This window comes from Phaethon aethereus, assembly GCF_964289735.1.
Source record: "Phaethon aethereus genome assembly, chromosome: 1".
Taxonomy (NCBI): Eukaryota; Metazoa; Chordata; class Aves; order Phaethontiformes; family Phaethontidae; genus Phaethon; species Phaethon aethereus.
The window spans coordinates 89,925,760-89,943,637 of record NC_138575.1 but is presented as its reverse complement, the minus strand read 5'-3'; the positions used below and the strand labels follow the sequence as shown (position 1 = coordinate 89,943,637).

The following is a 17,878-nucleotide window of genomic DNA, read 5'->3' as shown; positions in this document are numbered from 1 at the left end:
CATTCACTCCATGTATCCACATAACCAGTTTGTGCTTCCAGCTTTTTTCCACCCAATGTTATATTCTGCGTACATCCTCACCCACTCTGCACATATGTCATCCTTCATGTGCTGTATCCTGTATCCATACGTGTCAAGCTTTAGGCAAGACCAGCGTTTCACTCTACCAGCCGAGACCAAGGAAGAGGATGGGAATCTTGCCACTAGTAAACAAACGGCAGAGAAGAGATGATGATTTAATATGTTCTGTAAAAGTTGCATTCCCTTATCTCATATCTCATGGCATCATGCTCAGATATTTGTTTCTGGGCCAGCTTCTTCAGTAGTTTTCATCCTCAAAATAGATTCTCACTCTATTCAGTGTCCTACAAAAACTCCAAGAGTCAAGCAATCTGAAAAGAGTTTGTTACTCCTTCCTCTACTTCCTATTTTTGACTGTTGAGTGTTAGCTGTGCAGAAATATTTTTAAAACATAGAACTTTAACTGGTAACATAAAAATGTTATTAAGTTTCAAAACCCATAACTGATAATATAAAAACATTAATAAGCTTTAAAAGCTTTGAATGCTACACATTTTTGTTCCTTTTATGAGCTGTATTGCTTTTTGGAAGAAGTTGTTGTCTACTCTTGCATTTAAAAATTAACCAAGCAAGATTCATCAGAATAAGTTGTGATCTCCGTATTCTTGTTGTTTGTTTAGGAGTGGCCTATCAGTGGTGGAGCATGGAACCTTGGAGCTCAGACATATCCTGAAATCATTATTACAGGGTGAGAATGAAACTGAGGACTGGTACTTTTCAAATGTTAGTGTCTACAGTCCACTAGTGTCCACAGCCTTGGATTGAGGGTTAGCTATGGGTAAGAGTTGACCCTTCACAGAGTGTGCATATCCTGGCCTCCTCATTTGAGGTACGTAGTTTTTTTCCTCGAGCAGAGTCACCACAGCAATTCCCATTTGCTGTAGAAAATAAAGCTTTGTTCTCGGGGATGAACTACCGTTAAGAATCACCATCTGAGGCCCCAGTGTTAGACAGCAAGTCTATATCCTTGTGAAGATGGGATCTTTGGAAAGGAGAATCCATTGCAACAGCACGTTTTGGCCTTGAAGGGCACAGAGAACAGCATTAAAAAGGGAAGCAGCTGTTCTTCTATAGCTGTTGTCCTTTGGCTTTTCTGGGGAGTTTGTATCTAGGGAGTTTGGGAATTCGTTTTAATACCCCAGCATTAGTGGGGGTGTGGTGCACGGGGGTGAATTTCACCTTGTGAGAGGAGAGAGAGCCCCATAGCAAAAAGGCATAGAAAGGCTCAGATTGCAGTAGAAGCCCCATGAGCAATGCCAATGCCTGATGGATTTTCAAGGGGCCATGCTGTAAAACCAAAGCTATTCAGCAACGATGCACTCTGTGTTTCCCTCTGGTCTCAGCCATGCTGATGATAGCAATATATTTGTTAAATTATTGTTATCAATGATACTTAACACCTGTTTTTAAAAATAAGATGATGATGTGTGCAATAGTACCAATGAAGGGATTATTCTAATTTTAAACAGCAAAGTTTCCTTTCTCCAGCTTCACTTCAGGGGTGATTTTATGTTAGTAAAAAGAACACAGCTGTAAATGTGTTAAGTAAAATGAAGTTACTCTCTGTCTTTTCAAAGTTCATTATACATGGCATCTTTAGAGTGCATAGGCTGATGTTAGCCTACCGCAAAGCCAAAAGTGCTGTAACTTAAACTTGTCATTAGAATGGGAATTAATTTCTTGCTGTTGTGATTTTAAAATTCACCGGGGACTTAGTTCTTTGTAGGAAATGCATGAAAAAGTATTTTATTAACCTAATCAAACTAATAATAAAATATTTCCTTGTAATTAGTATATGTATCATCATATATTTTCAGTAAGGTACGAAGCGTTACCACACAAGCAAAGTACAGTTTTTCTGCTTATATTTATCACTCCCTGAAAGTGGAAAGTGTTTTAGAATTGCATCTTGGTTTAACACATTTAAATTTTTTTTTTTTTTTTAAGCCATGCAGATGGATCAGTAAAGTTTTGGGATGCTTCTGCCAGTAAGTTTCTGAAGTTCACTTTCATATAATGCTGACAAGTTACACACATGCGTGTATATATATAATGTGATATTTAGCAGTATGAGTAGTAACATCTAGAATGATATCATTAGGAATATTGAGGTGAAATTAAGCAAATTTTTATTAAATTTGGAAAAAAACACACTGCTAGTGAGAGCAAAGAGTGTAAGTCTGTAAGAGGAGTAAAAACCCAAGATCCAACATACCAAAACCTATGAAGGATGAAGTCTTGGTAAAAAATCCCTAGGGCATAATCTTGTTGTGTGTGTAAGAATGGCCTCAATTGGATATAATATTCAGTTCCAGCTGTCATGTCTCTTCTATTCTGAGTACAATATAGTCTTTTTTACAGCTAAGTAAAACTAAAATATTAAAATACAATAATACATCTTAATACATGTCTAATCTGGCAAGGTTGGAGAAGACCTAAATCTTGACATCTCATCTCAAGTTCCAAGAAATAATTGCAAAGCATTTCCATTCATCCTAGCAGGAAAAACCTTCAAAAAATAATTGTTCCATACGTTCTAGCTATAACTACACATATCAGAAAACAGCATTTCCCCCTACAGTACTTGCAGTACTTATTAGTAAAATATATTTATTAAAAATATACGTGTATTTTTGTTGAAAGCTAAAATGTGTGTTCTTCACAAAAGTTGTAGTAGAGTTGCCTTGTATTCTCTCTCCTCTGTGATACTGGAAATCTCTGGGTAGAATATGTCTTTTATGAGGTTTCACTCTCTTGAAGAAAAGAGCGTGTGAAAGAAACTTCTGTCTGAAATGTTAGGCATAGGGAGATTTAGTCTGACCCTAAAAACCAGCCTGTAATGGTCGCTAAGAACACGGAGTATGAGCTACTTAAACGACCTGAGACTTCCACATTGTGCCGCAGAACTGTAATGATTAATACAGCTACCATTTCCAGCCAAATATGGGGAACGTTCACGTTTTAGTATCAGCTAAACCTGATGACTTTGTTGGGTAGTACCAAATATTTTCACTCATCTGGATGGACAAGGAGAAAATGAGGATGTCCAAAGCCTTATTTCACAAAGGAATTTTACATAGGCATGTCAACTAAACATGACCAGCAGTTGTTTTTTTAATTATATAATTTGTCTATTTGTCTGTTTGGAAACGGAGGAAAAACAGATGCTAAATATGCTGCTTAGAATTTCCATCTTTCGGCATTTTCAGGCTATGGTGAATACCAAAAAGAAAAAAATTCTAATGAGGTCAACAGGAGTTTATCTGCAAAAACAGAAGTTTGAGAGGGTTTAATATGACTAAAAATAGGATGATGACTTTTATTTAGAGAAATAGTGTGAGGCATTAGACCTTGTCGTGTGCATATTTCATTACATACTTACGCTCTTGACAAGAATGTACAAATACAGGCATTAAAGTTAGGGTAAAACAATACAGACTCTTGCAGGATCCCAAAGCATTCAGTGTACATACTGCACAGGACCCAGTGCGCTAGTTATTTCTTCTATAATTCTGGCAGGGGTGGGGAAAGGAAAAAAACTTCTCATAGGGAATATAAACATAACTCACTAATCAGTATGTAAATGCTGCAGCAGGAATTTTTCTTAGAGGTAAAAGCATAAATGATCATGAATATTCACAATCCCTTCAACAGTAGTGGTACTTTCAGTGCACTTCTGATGTCCTGGTCTTAATCCTGCTTTGTAGGGCATATACTGCATTACTGGTACTGTACTTGGTACTTTTTATTTACAAAGTTTTATTTTTTACAAAGTCTTAACATTTTTAATGGGGTTCAAATTTCATTTGAGATTTTATAGCAAACATAATATCCTACTGGTATTTGAAGGCACAAAATACTTCGCTTTTAGACATATTTTAATTGTGTAATTTTGTATCTGAAAACACAGATTTGTGGGAGACAGGGAATTGCTAAACCACTGAAGCAGTTTTCCAAATATATCTTTGCTCAAAAGCCATTGCTGGTTCTTGTTTGTCCTTGTTGCAGATGGTACCTAGTAATTCTCAGAAGCAGAGAAAGTCTCGCCTTGTACTTGTGCCTTATGATTCTGTAATTTTTCCAGTCCTGGCATGCATGGACCCATGATGTCTTATTTAAAGTGCCACTCTAGATTTGCCACTGGGACTAAGGGCATCCTGAGGCCTTTTCCACCACCACAGAAGGCAGGAAGAATTACGTACTCATTACAGAAGCACTTGCTGTAGTTTGCGAAAATTTGGGAGCGTTTTATATGCTAAATCTTTTAAAAATATAAAAAACGTTATATCCTAAAACTCCTGCAATATATCTGCACTGCAAAATATACAAAAAATGTAATTTCAGTGTGTTTGTCATCTGGTTACATAACTAAAACACCGTTCTTCCATCTTTTTGTTGCTCTTGTTACACAAACTAGCTAGACTGACCTACCACAATTACACTAATGTATGGAACAGCTTTGCCTTCATGTATATACACACACCTTTATAGGTCCTGGTCCTGACTGACCTCTTCTGACCTTATGCAGTTATTAATTAATGCCACAGATAAATTAATGTGAAGTAGTAATAAACAGGGAGGAATGTCAATAAAACAAAATGGAGTTAGTTATAATACCTCCGTTACCTCCAGAATTCATTGCAGTGGAGTTCTAGTCTTGACAAAGGCTTCTGGATATTAAGGTTTTATAAATATAAAAGTATAAATACAGATATACTATTGGCCAAGAAATTTAACACACTTTAGAACTCCTGCTTGTTCAGAAAGTCTTTGTGTTGCCCAGACCCCCAGAACACTTTCCTAATGTTTTCCCTTAAAGTGCTATGCAGTCTTTGCGTTCTAGCAAAACAATAACATCAGACAAATGAAATCTTAGTTTCACATCTCATTAGGAAAATAGCAACATTATCAGAGCTTCTCTATAATGCTGAGTATAAGCCTCATGATGGACACGATGGTTAACATTCACCTCTGACATCTTGTCCCAGAAAGTCCTAAGAAGTATTCAACAGGGAAATATCCTTTTTGGAAATATTAAATACATATCCTACTGGTACTATGTACCAGAATAATATCTGCGTTGTATAATACCCATCGTCTTCTCTAGGCCTGCATAAGGTTCCTTGTTATGCCACAACTGAAAAGAAAATGGGAACTGAGGAATTTTGTAACTGGTTTGCTTAATGTTAGTCAGTATTTTTTATATGTTTTAATATATTCCAGTTACTCTACAGATGTTGTACAAATTAAAAACATCAAAGGTCTTTGAAAAACAGAAACTGGGAGAAGGAAAAGCAACAGCTGAGATTGTGGAAGAAGATCCTTTTGCTGTTCAGATGATGTGCTGGTGTCCTGAAAGCCGAATTTTCTGTGTGGCAGGAGTTTCTGCATATGTGGTCGTTTACAGGTTCAGCAAACATGAAGTAAATACTGAAATTGCAGTAAGTCCTTCAGAATTTTACTCTCTTAAAAAGGAACATAACTTCTAAATCAAATTGTCTTGCTGTGTCTGTGCTTATATAGTTGAATAAAATTAATATCAGTGTGTATAAGTATAGGTTTAGGGACATTTTAAACCTTTTGAGTGAAATCTTTTTCCTACTTTTGTTAGTGACAAAAATATAACTGAGTTTTGGGAGCCAACTCTCCACTTTTTTTTTTGCTTTAATGGTAATATACAGTACAGATTTCAGACATAATCTGCTTTTAGGACTTTATGATACATTAAATCTCTGTGTACTTACCTGCTCTAAAAATACTGGCTGCTGTATGTTTTTATCAGATAATGTACACGGAGTGCATACATAGTAATGCTGTTTTTAACTCAAGTATTTAATCTCTTTAATTTGCCTTTATAGTGTTTATACCACAAGGGGACTGAAAATTATCACTGGCTTCAAGAAAATAAGCAGAGTTGATTTTTTTGCTTGCTTATGCAAACTTTGTTTCCCTAAAAATGGATGCTATATGACATACCAGATTATTTATGGCTAAGCACTTGGTATTTTCCTAAGCTTTCTGTTGCTTGATCCTGTTCATATACTCGTTTTTCTGTTTCCGTATCTTAAGCAGTCACCTTGGTTCAGGCAGAACCTGGTACTTACCGCTATTGTACAGCAAGTCTGACTTTGGTTTAAACCCTGCATTTTTGCACAGGAGCCACAACCACTGCGAACAATGTGGCTGAACAGCATTTATAATTCTTAAGTCTAAGAAGTTTAACAGGAGGCTACTCTGAAGGCAACGCCAAACTAAACATGACTGCCTCCCCCTCCGGCTTGCCGTTCTCTGGCGCGGGAGAACAGTTTGCAGCTCCGGACGCTCTCTTGCCAGAAAGGATTTCATTGCATCTGCCAGCTCTCAGCAAACCCCAGGGGCTGACAAAAAATTTCCCTTCCATTTTCCACTTTCCCCGATTACAGTTCTTTTCCTTTTGACGCTATTTTAATGTACTTTAGAAAGTCTATAGTTCTAACCTGGCAAAAACTTGTGTCACTTTTGGCCTGTAGCCATGTGCCATCTGGTAAGGAAGTTCGTTATGTATAGCTGTTCTGTTGTTTTCCTCTCATTTTTTTCCCCCCAGAGGCAATTATTAAGCTAGCTGAGCATATTCTTTCAGGAAAGTTATAAAACTAATAAGCACTAATTTCACCTTACTGACCAGCTCACGTATAATGCTACCAAAATTACTACATTTCAGTATTCTTACATTGTTCCATAGCAAATGCACCTTATCTTTTATTACCTATCATTTAATTTCTTTATTGTTCTGTCTTGTACTTTTGTGGATGAATTGCATCAGAACTGGTATTTTCTAAAGTGTTATAATGTGTGCAATTTAACGGTTTCTCAGATTTCATCTGTAATTAAGAACCATTTATATGAGGAATCGTTCTCTGAAGAGTTGCTTTAGTATTACCTAATCTTGGTGGCATAGTCACTGAGTTCCCCTGGGTTTTGTGCAGCCCTGAGATGGGCCTCATCTCTTGGTTTCTGCATTTTTGCTGCAAGCATTCAAGTCTTCACTCTTAAATGGTAGGGGATTTTTTAATAAAAAGTATGGGACTTTTGTTTGCGATATGTACCTTACTTCAGGCTGCCTGGCTTTGTCTATACTGAGACTGAGCTGGTCAGTCTCAGGATTTCTTTGCTGCCTGAGGTGAGCCCAACTTCTAGCACTTCAGTGTCCTCCCTTCTCTAGCAGCCAGGCTGAACTCACCTTGAGTTCAACCTACCCACCCCAGCATTTTAAGGACCCTACGTTGGTTTGACTGCCTGACATCAGTCTTGTAATGTTATCGCTGTGGTAAATGGGAACCATGGAGGCTACTCAAAGGTTTCTCCATGTAGCAGGGAAGTGTGCTGATGAATATGCCTTAGAGGTTGTGACTGGGATTTCCTCAATAGAAGAGTTATTTGCATCATTCAATATCAGATTCTGGAGGCAAGTAGTACGCATGAGACAAATTCTGCTTCATACCTAACCTTGGAGTCATTGCCATGCAATTATGTAAAAAGCATTTGCTGCTGCTGTTGTTCTTTTCTTATCTGAATCCACTCCATCCTGTCTCAAAGGGGTATCTAGGTATCTATTAAACATGATCACTTTCTCAGGGATCAGTCTTCCGTCAGTGAAGCTCGTCTTCAAAGCTCTTCAGAAGAACCATAGAGAAGAAATTTACACTACTTTGAATCTAGAAAGGAAAATTAACGCACCTAGTGATAGGATCCTCCAAAAAGATCTTTACCATGTGTCAAAATAAATTTGCACAACAGGTCTATACCCTGTCTGTTTTAAGGTCCAGTCAAAGAAGGGACCACAATGTAAAACAAATTCACAGTCATGTTATTAGCCTAAATTTTTCCTCTCTCTGCAAATGGACAATAGCTAGAACTTAACAAAATTAATTTTAATGGAAAAAGGAAGACACAGAGAAAGACATCCAAAGAATGATGAATACACTTCTAACATGGAAAGCAGAATAACATACTCCTCAACAGTTATTCCGGTCCTGTATGAAGATGAAACAGCATTATAAATTGTTTAGGTCAGCAGCAATTACTTCCAGGGGATTAGATTTTCCTGAACTCAATATTCCCCTCATTAGTCTTTGAAGGCAAATGTTGTCCATAGGTTTCTTAGCTGATTCAGGTAAAAAAAAATCCATGGATTTTGCAAGAGAAAACAAAAGTGAAATTTTGAAAAAGGACCCTTTCTTTTCTGATTGATCAGAATCACTTTGTTCTGAAACCTTCTGTGTTTTAACGCATTGGTTGAGAAACAGGAGGGCCTTCAGTACTGATCTTTATCTCACGATTCTCATAAAACTTAGCTATTTTCATAATACTGTCATATCCATTCTGGTACACATGGTGTCTCAGTGAGAGATCACTAACTAAGATGGAGTTTGCAGTGTCTACATCTGCAATTGCTTCTGATCACTTCAAGGTACCGGCACTGTAATTACTATTCAGCTAGTATCCCAACACCTCATCTCTTTGAGGGCTGTACCTTGTTTCTTATTCTTTTCAAGAATCCCTTTTCAAGGGATCTCCTTGGACCATTCATGAGGTAGAAAGAATTGCCCAATATTTACAGTGATTCTTTGAGATGATTACTTATATAGATTTGAGCTCCCTGTCCAGTTTCCCCTGTGTTTTGGAGTCCTTCAGGTAAGGTTTCCTGAATGAGTGAAAAGAACTGAAGGGTGGTTCGGCCTGTGTGGTCTCCTTTCCCTTCTCTGGAGAGCCCAGAAGGAAAGGAAAAGGTAACTGGTTTGAACTTTGTTTTCTAGGATCTGCCAAACTCATGTTCAGTCTAAGGAATACGGAACTCTGTGCTGTTATCTCTGATTTCCTCACCCCCACCTATGGGCAAATGAAGTTTGTTCATCAGTACTACCCACACTCTCAGGCTTCTGCATACTGGCTAAAACCTCTCATGTAGAGATGCTGTTGTACTAGCAATAAGGAAGCACAGCTGACGATCATTTTTGTAATGAATTTGCTTAGGAAAAAGATAGCACAATAGGCAGAAAATTTTCATTACATTTATCCTGAATAGTGCCTTCTTATGCTGAAATATTATTTATTTGGGGTGAGTGGTTAACTTCTCTTTTGTGGAAACTGGTATTCTTCCCTTTCACTTACAATAAAAGGCTTGAATCAAAGTCATCGCTGGAAGAATATAGCTATGTATTTCTCCGTCAGCGCAGGGTAGATGACTAGTTGCTATCTGGTGTTGCTATTAGGCTGTATAAATAACAGATGACAGTATTCTTTGCCTGCAAATGATAATGATAAATGGGGGGGGATGTTTTCAAAAAAAGACTTACTGATAGCTATTTGAAAGTAACAGAACTTTCAGCAGCTTGCTTTATTAAATTGTAACTTAGCTTTTTATTTATTTAAGTCTTTAGAGGTACGACTTCAGTATGAAGTAGAAGATATCATTACTCCTGAACCGGAAATAATTCCTCCATTTCCAGATGCCTCCTCCCAGCTTCCTTCTTTAAAGAGCCTTTCAGGCAGTACCAACACTGTAGCATGCGAAGGTACGATGAAGGATAGTATCCCATGTCTTAGGTAAGTCTATGCCATTGTTCAAAGATTTATCTTCCTAAAAAGCATTCCTTTCTGTTCTATTAACAATCAGTCAACTAACACAAAAAAGAGGTTGATTGTACGTATGTGACACAAAAAGAGAAACCAGAATATGAAACAAACAAAAGAATTAAGGCAAAATAATTAACAAGGTATTTTAAAGGGCTAGAAGTAATTATGGAGAAGATAAACAATTACAGTAAAGGTTCGACTGTAATTTTCCAATATGATCTAGAAGCAAATCTTCATCTCATACCCACTATTTTGAATGGAAAACAAGAACCACAGAATAAATCAAGGAATTTCTGAGGAACTTTTTTTTCAGTTCGGAAAGAGATTTCTATAAAGCAGACATGTGCAAAGCTTTTCCTCCTTGATTAATTAGTATAACACTAAAATCTTTCTTTGTGAAAGAATTATACGCATTTTATGGTGTGTAAGGGATGGAAATGGCGTTCATACTCAAGAAACAATCTTTAAAATACACAATTATGAAACAGTTCCACTGTGTGGAAGTGTATATATGTTTAATCTTTAGAAAGAAGCAAATTGTTGTCTGCTAGGGTACACATTGCCACTGTTTGGAGTAGATTAATATGTTCTTACTAATAAGGCAGATAAATTATGGGTTTGAATAGTTTCAAAACAGAATTCTGTACCAAACTCCATAAACTGTAATTTTCCAGCAATTATAGTGCACTGCTGATAACAATTGCTCTCATTTCAGTGAATTCATTATTATTTCAGTCTAATTATTACTAAATATTTTAAATGCCTCAATTATTTCAAAAGCGGTTTAAATGAACGTTGCCTGACTTTGCAGATACTTTGTCTGTTGAGCTCCTGAAAACAGTGTTAGCATTTAAAAGCCATATTGTGACATTGTTCATGCAAAATTAACAGTATTTTTTTGGCATCCTGTTCATTTGCCCACCTCATGCAGTCAGGCAGTTGAACCTCAGACCTCAGTTTAATCATTAATGTAAACCATGAAAATCTATAGAAGAGGTAGAGAGAAGTTATTAAAAAATCCCAATGTGAAATCTATTTATGACATTGAAATCAGCAAGAATGCGATCAATTATTTCAGTAGCTAAGATTTTCCCTTAAGGGATTCTTATTTGATTTGGTCTGGGGAGGAGAGGAGTTGTTAATCATCTTGGATGCAAAAAAGCTGTAATGAAGCAGTAGAGATTCTGCTGGTTAGTTTTTAGAAGTTTGCTTAACTCCATATAATCTCACATTAAGCTGGCCAACTGATTTTTGTCCCATTTTACACAAAGTAAATATAAACTTATTTTGGCAGAGAAGTGATTTTTCAAAGTCAAAGTAATTATATCACTAGAACTGCTGGCATACTCCCTCTTACCTTTATATAAAAGTATAGTGTGTACACTCTCATCCTTTTCAATAAGGGAAGTCATATAAACAGCCACGCTTTTCCCCGAATCCCTAACCAGGTCCACATTCCTTTTCTGTCAAAAAACTTCTGTTCTAAGAATTATGATGATGAGATGAAAGTAGTGCTGGAAACAGAAAACCCAGTGGAGACCTGGGTGATGCTGTTGACTTTATATGCAAGTCATTCAGGTAGGCAGCAGTACAGAATGTAAGATACAGTGATAACATAAAGCTGCAGCCACCTACAAATGGAGGGCGAGTGCACAACTTGAAGTATATTGATAGTTGTATATACATAAAATTGTATATACAAACTATCTTTTAATCCTGGCTCCATTGTGTTTACTTTCATATCTGCTTCTCAATCTTGTTACAGCAAATGGGTGGCACTCCACACGACATAATTTTTGCTAGTGAGAAGTCAGAATGACTGAATGTGTTTGTGCCTGCAAATAGTTACTAGAAAGCAAGTAACTGAAGGGGCTGAAGTAATTAAAACGTGGCATTTTTCTGAAATCAAAAGTAAACGCTACCAAGAGAGTCAAGCAGCAGTGTGGAATAAATATTGTTCTTGCTTATTTCAGAAGACTTTATAATCAAATATGCAGCTATAATAATATAAGAAACTGATGTATTTGTCACTAGCCAGTTAAACATTTTTGACGTAAATGCTGTTGTCAAAAAGCTGTACCCAGAATGTAAGTCTTTGTTCGAGACTTTTAGTATCATCCCAGAATTAGGTCAATCCAGGGTTTTGACAGTAGCTCCAAGTAGCTCCAAAATGATAATGAACTGCCTGTGATTATGTCATGAGGAAAACTAAAAAACAAAACTTGGCAACAATCAAATTCAGTGTAGTATAACACGAACTTGTAAAGGAAATCACTGAAGTATCTACATCCTTCTGCGCATACTCCTTCAGTCTGTTTAGCCTTATAATACAAATACTTCAAAAAAAGCAATCCAAAACAAGGTGAAGAACATTATCAACGTTACTGTTCAAGCAAGATGGTAGTGAAACCAGGGAAATGGCTTCAACATCCTTAAAGATGTTTTTCTTAAAATGGAAGGTGTCACAGGAACATGGGAATGACAAACCAAATCATGACATCTGAAACGATTTTATTCCAGTCTTACGGTCTTTTGCCAACTACAACTTATTTATGCTTAGAGAAAATCCCTGTGAAATAACATCCATTTTACCAAAGAAGATCCTCAAATTTGCAGTGAAAAATAGAAAGAAAGGTGTTTGCTTTTTTTGCTCAGATAGCAACAAGCTGAAAGAAAACTTAGAAGGCACTTCAAGTTCTCTTAATTTTTTCAGCATGTTTTTAAAAGCACATTGGAAAAATAGTATAATAAAAACATGGTTTAGAAGATCAGAATTAATTGTGCAGCCATTGTCAGTCTTACGGTAGTTTGTTTAGAAGAAAAGGATAAATGCATTGTTTCGACAGATATTTGTTGGAACTCCAATAACGCCAATGAATAACACGAATACCTCAAAGTATTGCCATTATTGCATAATATCTTCTTTCAGTGTATCATCATGCTAGGTTCTACCAGTCACGAACACACATAAAGCAGTCATATGGAAGTGTTCAGTTCTTACTCTCCCCCTTAATACATACACCTTCACCACCTACTTTGCAAGTCACTGAACTTGCCATAATAGAATATGAAGAGGTGTTAACAATTATATCAGATTTTATGTAGGAAGCATTCATTCATTAAGACCAGATAACATATTAGGTGATTATTCTCCTAAGAAGGAAACAGGACTTGTTTGCACTAAATGGACAAATAGAATTGTCAGGTCCGTAAGTCTTGAATATGCAATGGTGGGGTCCGCTGCAGAAGGGTACATCTTCTCATCTTCTCTTGCCTCTTTGCTTTTTTCTGTCATGCTTCACTTCACAGCAAAAAAGTTCCAAAAGTACAGAAATATCCTGTTTCAAAGTTTCAGAAGAAAGTATTTTAGCTTTTCCATTCAAATTGATTATTCATTATTAATTTTTAAGTGTGCATCATATAGCGTAAGAAAATACTCTGCAAAAGGAAAATCAAACCAAAACGATTAAGCAAAAATTATTTTTATTGACCCCCACCTACATCTTCTCTACAGTTGCTCTTGTAGGGAGTGTTGAAGTTTTCAGATTCGTTTCTGCAACACAAATGAAAGTCAAAACCTGGAATTCCTCCAAAACACCGTTGTTCTGATCGGAATGCCTCGTCTCCCTGTACTGGGAGTGCTGGTGCTGCTCTGGACTTACTAAGGGATTGTGCTTGACTAGTGTTTTCTCAAGAGAAGCAGTTGTTATTTATGGCCCAGTCTGTTTGTTTGTTTGTTGTCATTTTGTGCCTCTTCTTCCTAGTGTTAAGACTCGACCTGTGCGAATGCCTCCTGGATACCAAGCAGATCTTGTAATTCAGTTGGTGTGGGTGGATGGTGAGCCTCCACAACAGATTACCAGTCTTGCTGTGAACTCTGCCTATGGACTGTAAGTAACTCAAAATTAAGATTGCATTGATTTATTGTTTATTGCACTAAATCGTGTATTTTCCAATTATACTTTGAAGTTTCCTGCAGATGGTTAAAGTCAGAGTAAAAATAATCAAAAGGTGTTATAACTCAGATTCTTGAGGAAAAATTATTTGAACTCACATAAAGATTGTAATATGAGATGATAAACTGCCATTCTTGCCAATATTTTTACTGTTCCTATTTAAAAGGCTGAATCTCTTCAAATTATTCTGTCCATCCTTTCAAATGAAATCTAATTACCTTTCAAATCTGTAATTTTAAAACTTATTCTGAAAGGATCACAAAGGTGAAATACATTTTGTAGCAAATGGGGATGTGATTAAGTGTTAAATGTCATTTATCATGACATCCTATCTTACTTGAAGTTGTCTTCTGAAAACAGCATTTTTATGTCTGTGCTACTCTCTGTTTGCAAGAGAACTAGAAACCTGAAACTGAAAATCGAATAAGGAACATTCAAATGCTAAATTCTGTGTAGAAATGCAAATGAGTGTATCTGTGTGTAATTTTTTTCCTCAGGTTCAATTTATTTGCCAATTTTTGGCAAATAAATGAGAGTTGCCCAGATATATTGAAATAGTTTTCCTTGGAGAATGTGTTACTCCAATAAAAACTCTCGGCTGTAGTGGGTGTTAGGTGTCTGACTCCTACTGATTTTCAGCAAGTCCCTCGACTCCCTTCAGAGACCTTGGCACTTTTGTGCAGAGCCTTTACAGTTCTGCAAAAATATTGTTGTTCGGGGGCTGTTTTGTCAGGTCTTTGGCCTGAATTTCCAGAGTTTCCTATTCATGGACTCTAGAAATTTCTTTTGTTTGACCATACCAAGATGCATTTGTCACTTGTGCAAATTGTTGGGTGTTGCCTAATTGGTTCCCTTGCAGGTCTCAGGCCTGAAGGCAGCATCTGACTCCAGGAATAATCACACTGTTCTCTTACTTGTAAACGGCTCTGACAGACTGCAGTTCTCCCAGCACTCACAGTGGTTTCCGAAACACACCTGATTCAATCAAATGCTTTAAATTATGGGTTCCTTTGCTGGGAGCAATATAGTAATATTTTACTATAGTAAAATTTACTAGTTTACAGGACAGCCTCCTTTATAACACCGTATACTAAGTACATGAGTGCTTCAGAAATAAATGCATGTATTAATAAAAAAGCCCGATAACATAAATTTAACTTTCCTACAAAAGCAACCCAAGAAAGGCCTATTTCTTTAAATTTCTTCTGCAGTCTCTTCTCTCCCCCTCTCTCTTGCCTCTGTCAACTTTTTCCTTGGGCCTATATGGACGAGGTACAATTCTATCTTTCATCAGAATTTTTGCTTAATGCTTCAGTTTTCTCCTGATATCTAGCCTCACAATGTGGAAAAACTGTGCCACTTCAGCCTAAAGCTTGAGGCTATGTCATTTTTGCCATGCTATTTGTGGGGTTATTTAGGTCGACTTTTGCCTGGATTTTTTTCCTATAATAATCAGTTTAACTAGGAGGAAGGCATAGGATAGTAAGTGTGTTCTGGAGTGTCTGCTTCCATTATTCTTTTAATTACTTTGATTTCTGTAACTGTATACTTCAAATAATAGGAACTTAGTGTCCCTGATGTTACTGGAGCCATGAAACAGGTCTAAAGCAGGATATAAAAAACCGTTATCCCTAGAAAAGATAAAACAATTCAGACATTGTGAAATTTTATTTAATGTAATTTTTTTGCTTTTAACATTACCAAGCTACAAATTTAAAATCTTAATACCTGCTTTATTTCTGTTGAAATGAATCATCAAAAAACTTCTTTATGTTATGAAAGCAGAAAAGAAATATTTACAAAATGTTTCAAGTACAACTGAAGATCTACAGAGTTAAATACAAATAATAACTTTGTTTTAAAGTATGTTCTGTTGGCCTGAAAACAGTCGCTGAAAATTTATACCAGCTCCTGTGATAAAAATTTTCAGCCAATCTACATATTATAATTGTCAAGAAATGTCTGATGAGGATTTTACAAAATTTCCGTGAAAGATACCCACAGAATAGAATCTCCTAGCAACTAATTCTACTAATCACTCAAAATTGAAAAATTCATCGTACCTATTTTGTATTTGATTTTGTGAAGACTTGCAATGTTAGCAATTTATCTTAAACCTTGTTAATAGTAATGTCTGTCTAAATTTTCTTATAATTCCTCAGAAGTGTTATAACATTAATGACCAATTTCTGATTTTTCTTGGTAAAGTAATTTTTTTAGGTATAAGACATAATGTATATATTCTTGTGTGTGAACTTAGAGAAGTTTAGAAAAATGCAGACCATGAAGTGATGATTCATTTTGTTGATTTGCTGTCCACAGAGTGAATTATCTCTTCAAGAGCTCTTTTTGTGACTCGTTTTCCAAAATTAATAAATCTCAGGTTAATAATTTTCAAAAAGTTAATGACTATAATTTTTGTTGCCTAAATTATTAACAGATGAGATGGACACTCATCATTTTTATTCCTTTATTCTCCACCTAGAACACAGGCACTTATGAACAGAGGAATTGCTGTCACACTTTACACTAGTAATCTTTTTTACTTCAATATCCTTTCTCTGACAATGCCTATTAGCATATACTTTAAAGCAAAATACAAGCATGCCAAAACCAAGTAGCAAAATAACTTTTTACTATTCTTTATCAGTCAATTTGTGTCAAGGAACATGAAGACATACAAAACTTTGCATAGAGTGGTCTTCTGGCAAGTGTGACAGGTAGTGTCCCAGGAACACTTTTGTTCTTCTATTAATCAAAACAGGTTTAGTAATTTCTGAAACAGATATTATTCTCCATTCATAAAACATGGAATTTATTCCTCAGTACACCTTATGATCTTTACACATAAGCATAAAATATTGCCAAATAAAAGTGTATTTGTACACCCTTTAAGCTGGTATATATTGGTAGCTGCTTAAGCTACAGATCAGTGAAAAGTCAATGGGGAAAAAAAGACTATGTTCATAGTATTTCCATAGATGCCGTACTAAAGTCAGTGTTAAGTCAAGGGTAGAAAACATGGTGTAGTAACAACCAGCAGAATTTGAGCCACTGTTGTAGATGGTGCCTTAATTTGCCAGTTTGACAGATAAGAAAAATTCACCTCATTTTCACCCTTTACCTTTTCCGTTTGCTATATGGAATCCTCTTTTTTATAATGGAAGCAGAGGAAGAAAAGATACAACAGAGGAAAATGTTCTATCTACCCTGCTTCCCCTTCCTCCATCTCGTTACTTCTCTCTTTCCCTATTGTTTTTCCACACACAAATTCATATATCTCGTTTAAGATATTTTAGAACTCTATTAACAAGAGTCAGGTGGAGGTGAGTGCACAGCTCACTTTTAATGTGAACTGAGCGCTTAAATATCTTGCAGGGCTTTGAACAGACCATCTTAGTCACTTTTGGCATAAAATGACAAAACTTGATCACAAATGATTCCTAATCTGATTGAGCATGGTTTGGGGTTTTGAGTTTCCTTGTGGCTGTACCTGTAATCCTTTCACTCTGGAAGTTAAAACTGCAGTCTGACAGAAAAGGAGAGACTTCTGCAGAATAATTGTCAGTATATAATATTCCTGTCTCAATGAAGTCTCCAACAATGCAGTGCAAGAGTTTGGCATATGTATCCTGTGGATGGTCACACAGAATCACAGAATCTCAGAATCACTAAGTTGGAAAGGACCTTCAAGATCATCAAGTCCAACCATTCACCCAACACCACCAGGCCCCCTAAACCATGTCCCGAAGCGCCACATCCACACGTTTTTTGAACACTTCCAGTGATGGTGACTCCACCACCTCCCTGGGCAGCCTGTTCCAATGCTTGACCACTCTCTCCATAAATAAATTTTTCCTAATATCTAGTCTAAACCTCCCCTGCTGCAACTTGAGGCCATTTCCTCTCATCCTATCGCTAGTTACTTGGGAGAAGGGACCAACACCCTCGTCGCTACAACCCCCTTTCAGGTAGCTGTAGAGAGCAATAAGGTCTCCCCTCCACCTCCTCTTCTCCAGACTAAACAACCCCAGTTCCCTCAGCTGCTCCCCATAAGACTTGTGCTCCAGACCCCTCACCAGCTCTGTTGCCCTTCTCTGGACACGCTCCAGCACCTCAGCATCCTTCTTGTAGTGAGGGGCCCAAAACTGAACACAGTATTCAAGGTGCAGCCTCACCAGTGCCGGGTACAGGGGTATAGTGACTTCCCTGCTCCTGCTGGCCAC

At 36.8% G+C, this 17,878-nt stretch overlaps 1 protein-coding gene across 2 annotated transcripts in view; it reads left to right on the top strand.

Annotated features, from left to right (window-relative positions):
- Window positions 1-17,878, top strand: part of STXBP5L (syntaxin binding protein 5L) — a gene marked incomplete at its 3' end in the record, with an annotated part of 212,603 nt that overhangs the window by 136,761 nt on the left and 57,964 nt on the right. For both annotated transcript variants that reach the window (XM_082013863.1, XM_082013862.1), the window contains exons 13-17: window positions 702-769; window positions 2,029-2,069; window positions 5,305-5,522; window positions 9,494-9,666; window positions 13,461-13,586. In XM_082013863.1, coding sequence (XP_081869989.1) covers window positions 702-769; window positions 2,029-2,069; window positions 5,305-5,522; window positions 9,494-9,666; window positions 13,461-13,586 — 626 coding nt within the window. The remainder of the gene's footprint in view (window positions 1-701; window positions 770-2,028; window positions 2,070-5,304; window positions 5,523-9,493; window positions 9,667-13,460; window positions 13,587-17,878) is intronic.